Source organism: Triticum aestivum, chromosome 1A, assembly GCF_018294505.1.
Source record: "Triticum aestivum cultivar Chinese Spring chromosome 1A, IWGSC CS RefSeq v2.1, whole genome shotgun sequence".
NCBI lineage: Eukaryota > Viridiplantae > Streptophyta > Magnoliopsida > Poales > Poaceae > Triticum > Triticum aestivum.
Genome location: NC_057794.1, coordinates 468836124 through 468854731, shown reverse-complemented (window position 1 = coordinate 468854731; position 18608 = coordinate 468836124). Strand labels below are relative to the sequence as shown.

General features: G+C 47.1%; 1 protein-coding gene across 1 annotated transcript; it reads left to right on the top strand.

Annotated features, from left to right (window-relative positions):
• The first annotated feature begins 13587 nt into the window (after positions 1–13587).
• Positions 13588–17157, top strand: LOC123149956 (major latex allergen Hev b 5). The gene is made up of 2 exons (XM_044569778.1): positions 13588–13932; positions 16826–17157. Exons 1-2 carry the CDS (start codon positions 13750–13752, stop codon positions 16976–16978), a joined length of 336 nt encoding a protein of 111 aa, XP_044425713.1. The 5' UTR covers positions 13588–13749; the 3' UTR covers positions 16979–17157.
• The last annotated feature ends 1451 nt before the right edge of the window (positions 17158–18608 follow it).

The window sequence follows — 18608 nt, the reverse complement described above, 5'->3', positions numbered from 1 at the left end:
TTTCCATGTTGTGATGGAGGCCTTCTTTGCCTTGTCCACCCGAGAGGCCCTTGAGTTTGCTGGAATGTCGATTAACTTCCGTTCCGGCAAATTCGGGTACTCCATATGTCCTATTTTCAGCAAAGGTCATGCTGAAATTTTCCGTGAATTTTAGCATGACTTTGCTAAAAATAGGACATATGGGGTACTTGTGACTAATGCATGGGTCGGGGTATCTTAGTAGTTAATTAAGTAGGATCAAGTGCCCCGGCGTACTTGTGACTAATGCATGGCTTTTAGGGTGCCTCGGTGTCGATAAAAACCGAAATGATGAAAGCTTAGGCTTTTAGGGTGCCTCGGCGTCGAAAAACCCTCAATGATAAAAGCTTAGCTTTTAGGATGCCTCGGTGTCGACAAACCCTAAATGATGAGACCATGATCTTGTTCCTTGACAATAACCAACTTTTTGACCAAACTTTGTTCCTATTTAGAGAGAAACATGGCCAACAACGATGAGGCCGGGGGTTCGGGCGGCAAGGCATTCTGGAAGCTGTCCCAGGAGATGGAGGAACAACCTCACTTGTATGAGGACGCCGCATTCCCCACCGATCCTGAGACCACTGATGGTACCGCTTTAGCTCGGGTGCATTCTTCGGAGCACCGTCTCGATCAACACCGAGAACTTGAGGCATCCTGACCGAGGGAATTTGCGCAACCTCCTCTTCACGAAGCTGCACGAATGATATAAGTTCCCCGCTGAATTTGAAAACACAAGCCTCAAAGGGAATAAAGTGAACAATGCTGCCCTCACAAAGATGAGCAAGGCCCTGTCTACTTGGAAAAGCAATGTGAAGAGAATGATCGAGAAAGGTGAGAGTTATGAGAAGATCAAGGAGAAAAATCCTTCGATCACCGAAGATGACTACAATGACTTCAAGATCAATTGCTCGAGCACCGCAAACTCCGAATCAAGTAAGTGGGGGAAAGAAATGCGGGAGCTGAACTTAGGGGAACACACACTCGGTCCCGGCGGTTACAGAGTGGCGGAGCCTATATGGGACAAGGAGGAGGCAGACCGTGCCGAGCAAGGCCTACCGCCCCTCTTCGATAAATACGGTGACAAGCAGACCAGGAACTTTGTCAGGGCCCGGTACAAGAAGCACCCGAAAACAAAGGAGCTTACCATGGATCCGAAGACCAGGGCGCTTGAGCTTGTTCTGGTAAGGAATACACCCCCGCGTAATTAGCTCCATATGGTTGCATTCTAATTAATGAAGCCAAATTTCTAAATGGTTCACATTCCTTCCGCAGGCGACTAAAAGCAGTAGCGCGGGGTCGACTAAGAGCAACCCTTGGGACACCACTCTAAATAGGGTGTTGAATGTAATGAAGAACAAGGATAAGCTCAGTAAGCCGACGTCAGCTGGTCGTGTGGCCGGCAAAGGCTTGTCAACAAAATGGTCGTCATACTATAACACTGGTGGGCGAAAGGAGAAAAAGACCAGCTCGGAAAGCCAGGCGCGCGAGGTTCAAGAACTCAGGGCACAGGTGGCGCGGATTCCGGAGATTGTCCAAGAGCAAGTGCAACAACAACTCGGAGCGACGATCACCGCCATTGTGCCTACCTTGATCCAGGGGATTAGTGCGTGGATTGCGGGCGGCCAACAGGGGCCGCCCCCGATTCCTAGCTTCACGGCCAGCAACTCGCAGAACGCGATGGCGGGGCCATTGGTGTCTCCGACGCCGGCACGGGAGCTTAATGCACCCGGGTGTATGCCGGCCGGCACCTCTTCAGCAAGCGGCCCCTCCGTCAACTGCACGCCCGCTGTTGGCGGTGCCTCGACATTAGCCGAGCTCGACACCATCATCACGGTAACTAATTAAGCCTCTCTCGGCCGAGGACTTCATCTCCTTGCCTTTGACTGGGCATCCTTGACGCCCTACATGTTTTCGCAGGGCGCCGCCGATGTTCCGTGCACTCTCCTGCACTTCGTGAACAACGAGTTGGTCGATGTCGCCAAGGGCAAAATCGTTCAACCGGGCAACCCCTTGTTCCACGGTACCCAGATGCCACCCAACTTGTTTAGGGTTCAACTGGTTCGGGTGCTGCCAGGCTGCGACGAGTTGTTACCTCCGATTCGACCCGTCGGGGCCGACGATGATGACGTGATGACCCTCAGCACCTGCCTGAGCTGGCCCCTGCTTTGGCCGAAGAGCCAGATTTGTTTGGGGGCGAGGGACACCACCCCAAAGACAACACCGCCAGTCGTGCCGGCGCCAAGTCGGCCCCATGGCAAGACCGCCGCAACGGTGCCGGACATCCCTATGCCACTGGATCCAAACATGCATATGGCACAGGATCAGAACTACGACGACGACGATACATTTGGCAACGTCGATCAGTACTTTGCCGATCATGGGTACGGTGGTGACTTCATGGGGCCTCCTTCTGAAGAACCCAACCCAACAAAAGCGTGCGCGATCTAGCTGGTACCGCGGAGAAGCCAAGTTGCAACAGGCGTTGTCTGCAGTTCAGCTCTCAGGAGACGCCTCCAGCTGCCGACTTCACCGAGCCTCAGATAGGCGAGGTGCGAAATATTATCACCCCCAACACACTCAAGAAGGTGGTCTGTGAGCAGAACTCGGTCCCATTACAGGAGAAGAAGAAGGCACGCAAAAGAAAGACTAACAAGGGTGTGGGCCAGCCGGCACCGAGTATGATCCGTGCTCAGGACGGGCCACCTTCACCTGAGGATTTAATGAGGAGGCTGCATGTGGCAGGTAGGCTGATGCTACCGAGAAATATGCTCGATGCTGCAACCGGTGCTATGCGGAGTCTGCATGACAGTGTTCTTTCTTTGGAGAAGCAGTGTCTCAGAGAGAAGGATGTGGCATACCCGGTTTTCGCGGCCAAGGTGCCAGAGGGCAAGGGCTTTGTGGATAACTCCATCGGGGGTACGATCGTCCTGCGGTTTGATGACATCCACGCTATGTTGAACCTTCATCCGCTGCACTACACCTTCTTTCGGCTATTTTCGCTGAGTATGGAGATGCGGATCATTCGCGACAAGACCCCGGACATCGTGATAGTCGACCCCTTCTACATGTGTGCCAAGATCTTGGGCAGCGCTGGGGACCGGCAAGTCGCGACTTCTTACCTCGAAGGCATCATTCTGGCAAACCAAGATAAGGATAACTTCCTCGTGCCTTACTTTCCCGAGTAAGTCCTCCCCTCAACCGCCCCGTAACATATGAATTCTTAGATTTCGATCGTTTTTCTTTTAACATTCCGTGTTTTCTGCAGTGACACACATTGCACGCTCATCCTCCTAAGCCCCAAATATTCCATGGCCACGTATTTCGACCCGGACCGTCATTCGAACGTAGACTACACAAATGTCAAGAAGGTTCTTGATGATGTTCTCCCCGGCTACGTCAAATCTGGAGGCACCTTCACCAGGCCTATTTGTAAGTACGGCAAGCACGTGTTCTCCCACAATACGACGTTCTGCTGCGTCAAGCAGCCGCCTGGCGGTCAGAAGGGTGCCTACTACGCCATCCATCACATGCGGGCGATCGTACGGGACCATCATCAACTTCTGCTACCGAGTAAACTCAAATATTGGGCCGCGAGCGTGTCGGCAATCCAGGACGCGGACATCAGACAAGAATTCTTTCGCATCCAGTCGGAGTTTGCGGAAATCATCTATAAAGATGTCCTTCGTACCTCGGGGCAGTTCTACCTCAGAAATCAACCGTCCAACAGTGACATCGACACAATGCTACAAATGCAGGCTGACAACGACCGTTATTTCATGACTCCCACGATAGACGGCGGCTTCATCCACGCTCCGGTCCCTTGAGTCGAGTCGAAAGCAGTGATGCTGTGTCTAGTTCTGAAACATCGATTGGCTCATGTTGTAATTAAACTTTAATGAACTTGTAGTATGTCTCTTTGGTTTCGAGAGTCGTTCAACTTAGATGTAATCGATGCTATTAATGTCTTGCTTTTCTCTTCCGATCGTTCTGTTGCATACTTATATATTGCTTATGTATTGTCTGTAAATTGGTACTAACGTTTCGTTTGGCTACTCGCGGTCTCGAGACTTGTAATGTGAAGACAAACTCGCTACTCGCGGTCTCGAGACTTGTAATATAATGTTCTATCTTTGTTCGGTCTTTTCAATTCGGAGACTAATATGATGAATTGTATTCGGAGACTAATATGATGAATTGTATTCAGAGACTAATCTTCTATTGTATTCGATGAATCTGTTGTTGATGTGTGCTGTCTATATTTTGTCCAATTATACATTTTGTAACCTGTGCAAAAAACAGAAAATTAAAAAAAAAACTAATATTCATACTAATGGCGCATCACATCACAGCGCGCCATTAGTATGCCAAAGGATACTAATGGCGCATCATTAAACAGTGCATCATTAGTATGCCGAAGTTACTAATGGCGCATCTTGTTGTTGTGCGCCATTAGTATGCCAAAGCACCTGGGTATACATGGCCCCCTGGGAGGCATACTAATGGCGCACTGTTGTATATACTAATGGTGCATCTGAGGTGCGCCATTAGTAAAATATACTAATGGTGTGGCACTAATGGAGCACCACTAATGCGCCATTAATGGCCAAATTAGGTGCGCCATTAGTAGGCCTTTTCCTAGTAGTGATTGTCAGGTCCGAGGAATCATGATTCTGAATTTACCAAAAGAATTCGATGGCTTAGCTGAAATGGTTCGATCAAACAGAAAGTATACCTTAATGGAGGATCTTGTGTTTTTAAGGAACACTTGTGACCTTCCCTAGCTATATCAGCTAGGGATTGGTTACGAGCATATCTGAAATCATAATAGAAAACTGACAAGATGTGTTGAGGATCTTTTTCCTACTACGCATGAGTAGTCTTTGCTACTAGCACTTTTAGCATTGGAATGGATTTGGTTGTGAACAGTTCTGATCCACCCAAATCTCACTTTGCCTGACCATGCACCTGTGAAGCTTTTGTTCGAGATGGACGAGCGAGGACGCGTCCGAACGACCGCCAAATTGTGGCAGAGGACATGAGTGGCCAGAACCATTGCGAGCCGGGTAGACGCAGGCATGGTGAAGTGTGTTGGCAGAGCAGATATGGGAAGTTGGGCAGGGAACCAGCGGAGTGGCAGGCGTTGCAACGGAGTTCGGAGGACGTATCATGGTGGGGGGTGGGGCAACACGGGTCTTCGGTCTGAAGAGTTATTTTCTCAACTATTTTTGGATATAGTTTTCTCAACGACTCTGTCTGCAAGGGGCATGTTGGAGAGGCTATGAACAAGGATTTTGTAGTAGAGATATGGTATGGGATGGAAACATATTTGGGAGATATGTTGCTGGGAACAAAGAAAATATTTACTTGTCAGTTTCCTGTTATCTCTTTCTCTCCCTGTCTCATTGCACTTACATGTGATTTTAGCTTATGTCCGTGCACAAATTTTATCCAGAAACCAAAGATTAAAATGGCGGGAGAAATCTAAGCTATCGTGGATCTGAAACCGCCCCGCGATTTGCATGGCTTAGTAAATAGCGGGAGATCAGGCGATTGCGCCATTATTTCCTTAATCGTTATTGCAAAAATCCCGGCTGCGATTCTCTCTCGCCCGCGATTTTAATCTTTGCCAGAAACCAAAAAGAAGAAAATGTTTAAACCTGTTGCTGGCATCTTAGAAGCCGTTGCAAGCTTTGACCATATGGACTAGCTTTTGTCGATTAAAACATACAGGTAGTTCCTGTAAGATACTTTCATCTATTCTCTAATTTACTTGCAGTATGAATTTTTCACCACATTGGCTTTTGGAGAAAATGCTTGCTTGAGAATTTAAGAGTTGAATGCTCGAATGACAGATTATGAGATACTGAGAAAGGAAATATTGCCTTTAGTGTGTTCATTTAATGAAGTGATTGGCCTCATTCGCAAATAATAAATAAAAATGAAGTTATTGGCCTCTTTTCTATTTGTTGCCCCATTTTTATATTGACATTGGGCATTTAGATACAACTAAAGGTGTTTTTGTTTTTTAAGATTTGTATTGTTCTTATGCAGAAATCAGTCGACGCCATTGCCCAGGTCATGCTCCCAGCCTGCACCAAAAATTCATCCGCCGACGAGTGGGATTGATATGCAGTAGGACGTCCATCCCAAGCATTCTCGGGATAAATATCCTATGAAGTCAAGACCCTAGATATGGCCAAACTTCTCTCCGGGCCGCATGGTGGAGAGAGGTAGAGCTATGAAGAAGGTTTTGTGATTTATTTTTTGTTCTTTTTGTGGATTTGGGTGTGCTTGTAGTGGTGTAATCAAAATTAAAGAAGGTCCACTTTATGTGCATGATGTGAACATACAAGGTGAACTCACGACTACTAAACATAATATCTGGCAACAAATGCAATTTACTCTTTAGATTGAAAGATGATTTGCTTATATCGCATCTTGTCTTTCCTTTGCCACTCCTTGGGTTTGATATGGATCCAATAAACCATGCACAGTTCTCTAATCATACATTTATATAATTGGGCTGTTCGATACAATGTGCAATATGTGTGGCATGGCTAAATATTTCCCACTATGCTTTATCTCAGGATACTCAACTTTGGAGGACAGTGTCTCAATGGCGATCAACTGCGGATTCTTATTGAAGGACTGGCGACCATACAAATTTGTTAACAAGTGAATGACCATTACGACTTATTCCCATCCTTCATGTTAAAGAAAAAGAATACAAGTTGATTGGTCTTCACTCATACTTCATTGTGATTGCAAATAATTAGCATCATCCTTAATGACAGTGAAATTCTTTAATGACAGTGAAATTCTTTATACCAAATAAGCATGATATTTATTTATTTTCTCAATAGTTTTTTATGTACCATGCTATTTATGCTATTCAGACTACGTTGGCTCTGTTTCCATTCATAACCTTTTCTCACCTTCCATTATCCCTATGGTTATTCTTTTGTACAAAATCTTATTGTGTCTTCATAGATGAATTCTTAACAGAATTTGCTAATATATGTTCAAACTATCTGCGGTTTGTGACCCGGTTTTAAGAAATGAAGGCAAAATGTATGTTCCTCACGATTTACTACATGTTTCAAAGAAGGTGATTTAGACCTTTTCAACTTGCTAAGTTTATCTTTTTGTGATATCAAATGTTGGGAATGGCTTATTCTATGGTTTTTAGCATGTTTATAGAAAAACACAAATTTTTACTAGACTTCAGCATTCATTATTGACGACTTCTACAAGTCATGCATTTTATTGGTATTAGTTTTCAGGGAATATGGTACCGCATGATGGAGGATGCTAGAAAATCAGATCTAAGTTTGCACCAAATGTGACTTTGCCTTTGTCATATGGAAATGTCTCACGCCGACGCTATATCTAACACTAACATTCGGCGACGTTTCGCGCCGTCACCCTCTTGGGAGCGTTGTCATTGAGCTCGGGGGTCGTTGTTCGTGCCTCGGCGAGGTGTTAGGCTTGTTCTTTGTATCTTTTGATCTACTTTGTAAGGGGACCTCTCCACTATATTGTATCGTTCGCCTGTGTACTTTGTTTCGTTGCTTAAAGCAGGGCGAAAGCCTGTTCCGAGAGAGGGATAAGTGCCAATCGGCCAGGTTTCTGATCCTGGCGCATGTGCTAAGTACCGAGTGTTGGTGCTTCCCTAAGGGGACGATCAAGGAGCATAACAAAGATGTAGTGACAAAAATATAGTGGCATAGTTTATTAGATCCGATGGTCTGATGGAGAAGGATGAATAGAGGAGAAAAAACCACATGTATATTAGCGAGGTGAGTGTAGAAAGAAACGTCTTGAAAATAGGAAATGAGGAAGGCAAAAGTTCCCTCTAGATAGAAAAAGAAGACTAATATTGGGGTTCTCTATATAACAATAGTAAAACAATGTGTGGTTACATAATATTTATATTATCCAGTGGCAACATATGTACATTTAATTGCTTTGGTAAGGAGGGTATGCACACCTTTTCCTAAATATTAGTATATTTGTTTATCCGTATTATTGCCTGTAGCAACGCACGGGCATTTTGCTAGCTTTCCTAAATTTTTACCTTTTCTTGATAACAACCAATATTTCCTATGTTTTCCACCTATTAAAGAAAATCACCCCTCCATCGATATTAGCATTTTTTTGAACTGAGATCTTCGGGTTATGATTTTTTTATGATTCTTTCCAATTGTGACCTCTCCTTCCACTCCGTCTCCTTCTCGCATAAACACCTCCACCACAGCCAACTGACACCGCCCCAGGCCTCCTGCCTCTCCACACCTTCTCCGCCACCTCTTTCTCGTACTCCATTAACAATCCCTCCGCCACATTTGTCCACGGCGGTGTCGAGGGCATGGCGCAGCAGCGTACCAGCGGTAGAGCAGCGTATAGCAGTAGGAAGCAACACGCAGCAGGCGAGGCGAGCGGCCGACGGTGGAGGGCAGAGATGCGGCCGGCGTGGCTAAGGGGGCGACCGGCAGAAGATGGCCACGACTGGAGGCGGCGCGAGGCAGGGGCGCGACAGCGGGGCGAGCGAAGGGATAAGCGGCAGCAGACGGGGCGAGCGCAGCGAGTGTGGCGCGCGGCCAGGGTGTGTGTCGCGCGGGGCACAGTGGTGCGGTGGCTGCGGCGAGCGCGACGGCAGCGGCGGGCGCGACCGACGCGGTGTAGCACGGGCGTGGGCATGGAGAGGGAGTGGCCCCGCGGGTGCGGAAGAAGAGCGACAGGCTCGGGCATGGGCGTGCATAGGAGCGGGCATGTGCCACGGGGTCAATCCGAGGAGCTCGGTGGCTACCCCTGCAATGGCCATGGCGGACGGCGGTTCTCGGCCACGGAGAAATACCTAACAAGAGCAAACGAGAGGGGAAACATGGGAAAGGCAAGAGGAGATCATGGCGGTGTCAATGGCGCCCTAGGGGAAGACATGGGAGCTCGGGGCGGCGCGGATCGGATGGCAATGTCGCGGTGGCCCAAGGTTGAGGAAGACGGCAGCGACGTCGATGCGGGGGTGCTGGACTTGATCTCGTTGGCGCAGATGAAGTAGCGAAAGGCGTTTGGAGCTCCTCGACAAGCTCCTAGCCCGCAGGGAGGGCAGTGGCCATGTGGACGGGGTCGGTCATGGTGGCCATGGCGTCTGACTTCGTTCAGATCGACGGGATCGAGCGAGCGAGGAGGAGAAGTGGATTTGGGAGGGGCGTCGAGGAGGAGTGAGGCCATGGGGGCAGGGAAGGAAGGGTGTCACCCTTATCCATTCCCCTTCGATGCCAGCGAGGTGGTCGGGCGGGAGCCCGGCTCTATAGCGACGTGGCTAGGGGAACAGGAGAAGACGGCCGCGCGGTGACTGGACCACTGAGCCGGTTCGGTGGCAAGGCCCGGGGGGCAGGGCGAATCCCCTTTTACATCGTCTTTTTGGTTTTTCAATATATTCTAATCTGTTTCTCCTTTTTAACACCGTTTTCTATTTATTCTTATCAACTAAATGATCTCTACTCCTAATGCCTCAGTTGGTAGTCTCCGTTACGGGTTTATTTTCGTCCCACCTTCCGAGTGAGGGAGAGGGGGAGAGAGAGTGAGGAAGAGGGAGGGAAAGAGTGTGTGTGTGTGAATTTGATGGTAAAAAAGGTCGTCAATGTCACTTAATATGTATGAGAATATTAAATGAAATTTTAACATAATTGATATTGAATTTTTAAAGTTAATGTGGCTCCGTTGCAATGCACTGACGTTCTTCTAGTATTGGTAATGTATGGGCTACTACTCCTCAGTTAATATGTTGGCCCATATTACTTCCTTGTGCAAACTGAAAAATCGATGCTCCCCGCCGAGCTTGAAGGGATAAACTACACTGCACTGGTACTGTAGTCTGTAGCTGTCTAAATTTAGCTTGTCTCAAAAAAAAAAACTGTCCAAATTTAGCTCTCCTACATCTCAGAAAATGAGTTTAGTTAGATATTCTATGCAAGGGGGCGGTCAAAACTCGGAACGGTGTGCGTAAGCCAGAAACATTCAGCTCGACCATGGAGATCCCAACAACAAAAAGAAGGATTACCATGGAGATTCTCAAATGGCATTATTGTAAGTTTATAACGGAACCTCACAAAAGACCTGGGGTGAAATGTGTTAGATTCTCGCCTCTCCGCAAAATGGATTCAGTGCTAAAAATCGAACACAAACTTTTTCAATAACACAAACTCACTAGTGAAAGGGTTTCTTGACAGGGCATTCGACGTCAAGTACCAGCCGATGTCATCAACCATCTCATGCTCAATATACGAAAACAAACTACGAAGGACTAGCACCGCCTTGTAAACACCGACGTGTTTGTCAGGCTCAGCCCCGCGCCAAGGCGGTTTCCGGTTATCACTAATCGGCTCTGATTCACCCGGCTAATCAGATATTCATACTAGTATAAAAAGCACCCGATCCGCCATGGAGTCATGTAACCTGAATCAGCTGAATGCCTTGCCGACTGTCAGCTGCCAAACAAATTTCCCCCGCCAAGATGTGCTCCAGAACCATTCCACTCCAGTTCAGGGCTCGTTCGGCTAATCCTGTCTCTAATGGGACTGGAGACAATTACTGGATGGGGTCACGGGGGATCAATTCTCTCCGACTGTCTCCGATCCCCACCGAACCGAACAGGGGCGCTCTGAACGCGGCGGTTCCGAACAAGGCGGCATGCTGCAAATTCCTCCCCGGCGTCGCCTCCGTCGCGCCTAGTTCGTCGCCGCTGCGGCATGTGACCCGCGGCGAGCAGAGGCCGTGGAGCTCCCCCGTGGCGAGGACGAACGACGGCGCCGCGGAGGGCGAGCCGGAGGCGCCGGGGGAGGCCGAGGGGAAGCAGGGAGACGAGGAAGTGGCGAGGAGGAAGAGCGCCGCGCAGGAGGTGTTTGAAGGCCTGTACATCTGCGGCTACGTCCTGTTCTACAGGATTGGTGAGTGCGTCTGGTACAAAGTGAAGGAAGGCATCGCCAAACTCCGCAAGAAACGATGATACCCTCCATGCTGTGGGTTGATCGGGTTAATTACGTACTACCAGTGCTTATTATTGCGTGATTAGTCCCCTCCATGCTCGCTGTGACGCCTCGTACTCGTACGCATGGGGATTGTGTTCTCCTTTGTAACCGATCGCATGTAAGGTTTGCTGGATTCACAAGGGACTGTATTGATCTGGTGGTTTCCAGTTGGGATTACCATGATTAATTACCCGGGTGGATTGAGATCATTGGTGCGTGAGACCAAAGAACTACACGGGTTTACAACTAATGACTTGACAAACTTCCCGGGCTTGCTTATCCAATCCGAACGGCGCTGACCAAACGATGTCCAAAACTTAGGACTCTCTTAGCTGGCGAACATTCGCTGGAAGGGATGGCATTTCAAACGATTTCGCTACCAGTTTTATTTGTGAGGGGATGACAACTTATTGTAAACAACAAGGTGGTTTCTTCAGAAGAAGGCATTTTCGTTACTCTCATCGTTAGATCTAGCGAAGCAACTACAACTGTGAGGAAAATCGCTCACTTGCGATCCCCCTCCCAGCTGACGTTCGCCAGATAACACTACTGATAATTTAATTTCCTTTTTGCTCAAGAAAAATAAGAAAATTTATGCGTTGCAAGCAGAGTTAAAAATTTCAACGAAATTTCAGTGGAGTCTGAAATATTTTTAACTCCAAAATTTTGAGGCATATTCGAAATGATTTCAAAAAAAGTAAGTTATGTTAGAATTCATTAAAATTAAGTGAAATTTGAAATCTGAAACGCAAAAATAATTTCCGAAATACGTTAAATTTCTGAATTTTTGCATATTTAAGCGAGGTCCGAAATTATATTCTTTCCGAAATTAAAAACCTTGGTTGCACGCCTAACAGTTGGCAAGGGGTTACCAAGTCCCAGTTTTGTGGTGGTTGAACTAGTTAGAGGTAGTAAGTAGAGAGGATTAGTTTACACATGATATGATCTTTTAAACTCTAATGAGTGCTCTTAAAATAGCAGTAAATTGAATGTTTATAGAGAAGAAAATAATAGAATATTGGAATGGCTTGAGTGCAACCCAAAAATTGTCATGCAGCGCTATCCAGGAAACAAAACGTTTGAGAGTGATATAGAGAGAATTGGTCTTCTTACGGTGCAGAAATTCGCCCAGTTTTTTCCTCATTTTTGACCGAAGGACATTAAAATGACAGGAGGATCAACGCGAAATATGAAAGTGAACTAGAAAACATTGAATTCAACAAATAAAACAAATCACAACAATTACACAAGTTGATGTGATCTGACCAAAAAAATGAACATGTTCAGCACGGTTAAGCATCCACCGGATACAAGTACATGTATCACGTACCTATCAGCGGTTAACCGTGCTCATCAATACAAAAATGATAAAAATTACACCACATCATTCGCATGTATACACACATGCGGCCAATGCAATGCTAGTAATTAACTCCTCCCCTACTGTCCGCTGCTTCAGTAGAGGAAATATGCGACAAGGGAGGCGACGAGGGCGGCGGGGGCGATTGCCACTTCAGAGGCGTCGCTGGTGGCAGGAGCGGCCTCGGAGGCCATGACGGCGGTGGCCGAGGCGGCGGCGATGAGGGCGGCGAAGGCGATCTTCTTCATCTCCATTTCGGACGGATGGTGGTGCGGTGGAGACCGGCGAGATGGCGGGGGATTATTGATCTCGGTTTTATTAGCTGGGACTTGGAAGTCTTATTTAGCTTGATGATGATCGATGCTTGGGAGAGGATTTTATAGGTCAGGATGGTTGGAGTACGAGTGGTTAGGAGCAGGGTTAGGATGGTCGCGCTCTTGGTAGCCTTAGGATGGTTTAACGGTGGTCGGAGAGCGGAGAGGGTCAGAAGGAGGCAAAAATAGGCATGCATGCATGTGTTCTTAGCAACTGACACGGTTATTCTTGAGCTTATTTTTTGCCTGGTTTCCTCAGCCTCCTCTTCCTCATATTTTAGGAGCGCACTGGCCGAAGACGTATGTACAATTGTACGGAGTATATGTAGTCTGGGTGTACCCAAGAGAACGCATGCATGCAACCGCACTAGTAGTTTGTTCTGTATACGATGTGTTCGTTCTTACCTGGTTAACGAGAGACAAATTTAACTGTCAAAAAAAAAATCAGAGGATAGCATCGTAGTAACAGATAAGGAATTAAGGGCTGTAAAAAAATTCCGGTTCTTTGAGATTTTATGAAGGAAAAAATTATGGCCGAACAAGAACCTATAGTGACCCCCGGCAAAAAAAAAAGAACCTATAGTGACATCTTATCTACTTAATGGAGCGATTGCCTTCTCCTGGGGTTAATTAACTGAAGATGGAGAACCGGCTCAAGATGAAGAAAGAAAGAAATTGCAGTGCCGCCCACGACTCCACCAGACGATGCCAGGAACGGTTCGCATCACGTCGACAGTTCGACGCCAAATGGTATACCCTAATACGGCCGGCTAGTCGGCTACAATAATAATTTGTTGATTACAGCTATTCTATCGTTGCCGCTGCCCGCTAGTTCCAACCGTACCAGCTCGCACCCACGACAGCATCACAGCAAGAAGACATTGTTGATACCGGAACTCCTAGCAGGCGGCAGGCTTATAAAACATCGCCTTCGATTGTCACCACTCACCACGCTTCTAATTTTCCTCCGCCGTTTCTTTCACGTCTGTTGCGCTTGCGCTGCGTGGCAAGAGACGGCGAAGGAAGGATGGGGAACTGCGGGTTGAAGCCGAAGGCGCTGGGCGACGACGACGCTCCCCCGCCTGCCGAGCCGCCGACGGCACCGGCGACCGGCGCGGAACAGGAGGTGGCGCTGCCGGCGGTGGTGGAAGAGGCACCGGCACCCGCGGAGGAAGCTAGCCGGGACGTCGTGGTCGGGCAACAGAGTGAGGTACGGCGCAGCTAGAGGTTTTGTTCAGCTCTCAACTTCTACCGAATTCGATCTAGTAGGAGTACTTCTTTTCTTCTCTGCTAGACTGCTACCGGCACCAGCAGCAGTCTTTTTGCTAGTAGGAGTATATGCGTACCGGCACCTGGATGTTTAGCAAGTGCATGTCTTTTTGTTCACCCTCCATTAGATCATTTTTAGGTTTTTTGGTTCGTTTTTTGAGTTTGGGCGATATAGCTCTGTGGTTGCGAGATCTGGGCCGTTGTTCTATTCGGGCTTGATCTTTATGTGTGTGTTGTACACAAACTTTGAGTGGAATAGGCCCGTTCGCCACTCGGCCCAAGGTGATCCGAGTTTGTTTCTATTGGTTTACTTTATTTTCAAAACTTTATTTTTTCATGATTTTTTTGCATTTTTGTTTTAGCTTTTATCTATATAGGTGACCGAGAAATTATTGTTTCAAAGCCGGAGATCCTAAACGGGCATTTCTTATTAATTGAGAACTAGGCAGTTGGATATTCTTAACCGTGTGTAGTGTTAAGTTTAGACAACTATAGAGACACAATTTCGTTTCGTGCAACTTCAAACATCATAATGTCCAACTTAGACAACACAAAAATGACTGTCATTTTAAAAAAGATGACTATTGTCAGGCAACTTATAATATGGTATTTTTTTTTCTTTTTGTGACGCACTATGGCACGACGCCCTGTGTCGCGGGTTGCTATTGGGTCTTTCCACTTTGCAAGGCTGATATCACACATGCATCATATGCATGAGCAGGCAGCTAACCGAAATCCAATGGCCTTCGCTAGTTCACGCCGGTACATTGTAGGGAGAATGCTTGTTTCCTAGAAATTTTGGTGCGTTTACCAGTGGGAGAAGCAATTTACTACTCCCTCCGTCCGGAAATACTCATCGGAGAAATGGATGTATCTAGATGTATTTTAATTCTAGATACATTTATTTTTATGCATTTCTTCGACAAGTATTTCCGGACGAAGGGAGTACTTCCTTTGACCCATAATAAGTATCGTGATTTTAGTTCAAGCTAGTTACCGTTCAAAAGTTCTACTAGGAGCAATTACTCAAAAGTCCTAGTACTATTACCTTCGTCCAGGTTTATTAGGCCCTTTGTATTTTGGGTTCAAGCTTAACCATTATCTATATCTATATCTATACCTATATCTACTATTAAAGGGAATAGGTATTCTTGATTTGGTCCCGTTTTGTTTCGTCCTATTGTTTTTGGCTTCTGGTCTGTTCACCCATCGCTTGGCTGGGCCTCAGCCCGTTAAATTAAACACGGCTGAACCGTGCGCTGTAAGCTGGCCCAGCTACCAGGCCTGCCGCGCGTTATAAACCGGCCCAACTACATTGGCAGCCCACGCAAAAAATAAGTGTTTCATCATGGGTTTCGAACGCATGACCTGTGGTCTATCCATAGATGGTATGTATCATCTAGCTACATCACTTTTGTGTTAAATAGAGACACAAATGTTGGTTTTGTTTAGTCCCACCTCGGTTTCTTGCACACAATATAACCAGTTTATATACATTTTTAAGTTTCCTGGTTATCAAGGAGTTGTCCTAAGAAATAAAGAAAGGAGAATTCAAGGAAGGAAAGGAAATCGAGAAACGGAAAATAATCGAGGGAAAAATCATGCCACCTTTGAAAAAGTAAATAAGGAAAGCGAATTGAGGGGAAATCGTGTGATTGTGTGCTCAAAGAGGTGTGAGACCTTCGAGCCGCTGCCAGCCGCGCATGGGTGGACTGCATGAGGCAAGAATGAAGCAGCATAAGGCCACGCACCAACGTGTTGCAGCCTATTGAAAGACAAGATCAAGCACATACATGTTGAGGCCGTGCTAGCCTGGGGATGAGCTTGCCCAGCTAAATATGAGTTGTCATTCAAAAAAAGAATGAGTCAGACTAACTCCACAAGGTCACAATAGTATATTTGGCATAGGGGCTAAACCTGAATTTTTTTTGTGAGCTTTTGACGCCCGACAAAACCACAGTTGTTGAAATTCTAATGCAAGGCCTGCTTCCTGCTGGGCTGGGGATTTTTCTATGTCCATGTTGAGTTGTCGGTTGAACTAAGAATGTTAATGAAAAAATAAATATCATATATAACTTTGTTTTTAACAAGAACCATGGTGAGCCCCAAACACTATTTTAGTACAATATTTTTAAAATCTAGAAAATATCCAAATATCCCCACTCGAACAAGCCCAAAAATATAATAGTTGTTGCGAACGTATGCTATCTCTCTCCGAATTTTGTGACCGGTATTGGCTAAACTTTACCGAGTTCCTAATTTCTTTTAAGGAGAAGTATGTTGATGTAGGTAAAGAAATATTCTATAAGATTAGCATGTCCTATTTCGATAATTTTGGATCTTAAAAAAATTTGACTAAAATTTGCATGAACAACGAATGTATTTTTGCACATATTATTATAAATAAACTTGAATATAAACTGATTTTTTCCGTTGCAACGCACAGGCATTTATGCTAGTTTAACTAAAAATATATAAAGTACATGCTACCAAAAGTATATTTTTGGATTTGTAGTTCAAAAGGTTTTCTATGATATAGTTTTGATGACATATAGTTTATATTTTATTAGTAAAGTTCATGGACAAATTTTGGCTCAAAATAAAAGGGGGCAAATAAATCCGAACGGTGGGAGTACCACATATGTACAGAAAGAAAGTGTTAAACTTCCTAGCAACTAATAAGTGCGGTATATATTTTTTTGCGAGATAATAAGTGCAGTATAAGAATTTTGGTGTGCATATTCATGTCAACAATAACTTGCTGAGATCCTCAAAAAAAAAAACAATAACTTGCTGATTGCTGAACCATACTGTCTACTGCCGCTGTGCAACAGGAAGGTACGAGCGCAGCAGCTGAAACGGAAGAACAGGAAGAACCAAAGGAAACAGAGGGCGCGGAACCCCCGAAGGAGAAGGAAACGGTGGCGGAGGAGGCCCCCGCCGCCGGCGCCGAACTTCCGGCGTCCACGCGGGCGACCGTCGCCTGATATCAAGTTTTGAAATGAACGTTTTGTTGTAACATGGTCCGCTTCAGTTACTTTGGGACATACAGTAGTTCTTGAGCTGCATTATGGCAGCTTTTCTTTTTGCGCTTCCCGGCTTTTGGTGTATACATACAGTCGTTTCATTTTCGTTCTGGATTGTTGGCTCGGAGGATAGAATGGAATTATGAATTGTCGTTCGTTGATGTACATGTACCCTGCTGTGTTATGCTGCCTCAACATATCGAATGGGAAGCAGATTGGCTCAACCTATGTGACGAATAATTGGGCATCTGTACCTCTCATATTCTGAAAAATAACACGCTTCTCTGGTGTGCACTGCACAGTCCCTGAAAGTCTGCGGTTCAGATTCTTATAACTGGAGGAAACAATCAAACATGGCGTGCGTTTGAGAGAGAAGATGTGTCATGTGTTGTGGTCAAGGAAGGAATTTGTACTGTTGAATATATGGTTCGTGCATGTATATTGTATAGCCTACCCACCTTCTAATCTTTGTATAGTTGAGGTTGTAGTCCACCTTGTACTTCATATGTACGTACGCTATGCACCGATCAATACATCGTGAAGCATTGCCAAAACTCTTGTCTCCAACATGATATCATACCTAAGATCCTAACCCTAACCCCCGTGTGCCGCCACGATCCCATCGCCGCCGCCGCCACCACCCACCGCCGTTGCCGCCATAATCCCACGCCACCGCGACCGCCGCTCCCGTGTGCGCCGCCGCTCCCGCTCCCGCCTTCACCCTACCGCGCCGCCACCCGGCCGCGCCTCCATCCCTCGGCCGCGCCGCTTCCCCGCGAGACGCCGCCAACCCCATGGCCTCCCCCGGCTCCTCCGACGCCACCGGCAGCCGCCGCACTAACCCGTTCGAAGGTCCCGATTCCGTCATCATCTGCGACCTCAACATCCTCGTCCGGGTTCCCGTCGTCCTTGATCACCTCACCTCCACATACTATGCATGGAAGACGTACTTCTCCCTCGTGTTCCGGGAGTACAACATCTGGGATCACATCGATGGCTCTGTGGACTCCCGCTTCATGGAGGACGATGAGGAGTGGATGTCCATCGACGCCACTCTCATCCGTTGGTTCTACACCATCATCTCGAAGGACCTCTTCCACACGGTGGTCTCCGCCGACGATAATGCTCACGCCGTTTAAACCAAGCTCAATGGCCTCTTCACCGACAACGCGCTCCAACACAAGATTTTCTTGCACGGCGAGTTCTTTGGGTGCCAGCAGCTCGGCACATCCGTTGATGATTACTGCATGCGCCTCAAGAAGCTTGTTGACGAGCTCCGTGATTTTGGTGAGAAGGTCTCCGACGAGCTCCTCCTCAGCACCCTCATCGCCGGCCTGAACGACGATTTTGGGAACGCCGCCTCCAACACCCCCCTATCATCAACCCGACGTTTTCGAGAATCGTTGTGTACCTGAAGTTGGAGGAGCGGAGGATGCGGATGTCACGCACCCGGGCCACCCTCACCGCCGGTACCCGCGGCGGTGCGCCACCCACCGCCCCGCCGAGGCCCGTCCCGGGTCCCTTCCCAGCGCCGCCGTCGCCCGGATTCCCGTACCCGCAGCAGCCGCCGGCCCCTCCGTAGCCCCCCGCC

What these genes read in the sequence shown, in the direction of transcription:
- LOC123149956 (XM_044569778.1), top strand. Translation starts at nt 13,750, where the DNA reads ATGGGGAACTGCGGGTTGAAGCCGAAGGCGCTGGGCGACGACGACGCT. An exon ending in TGGTCGGGCAACAGAGTGAG is followed by an intron (nt 13,933 to 16,825) that starts GTACGGCGCAGC and finishes GCTGTGCAACAG; the next exon opens with GAAGGTACGAGCGCAGCAGC.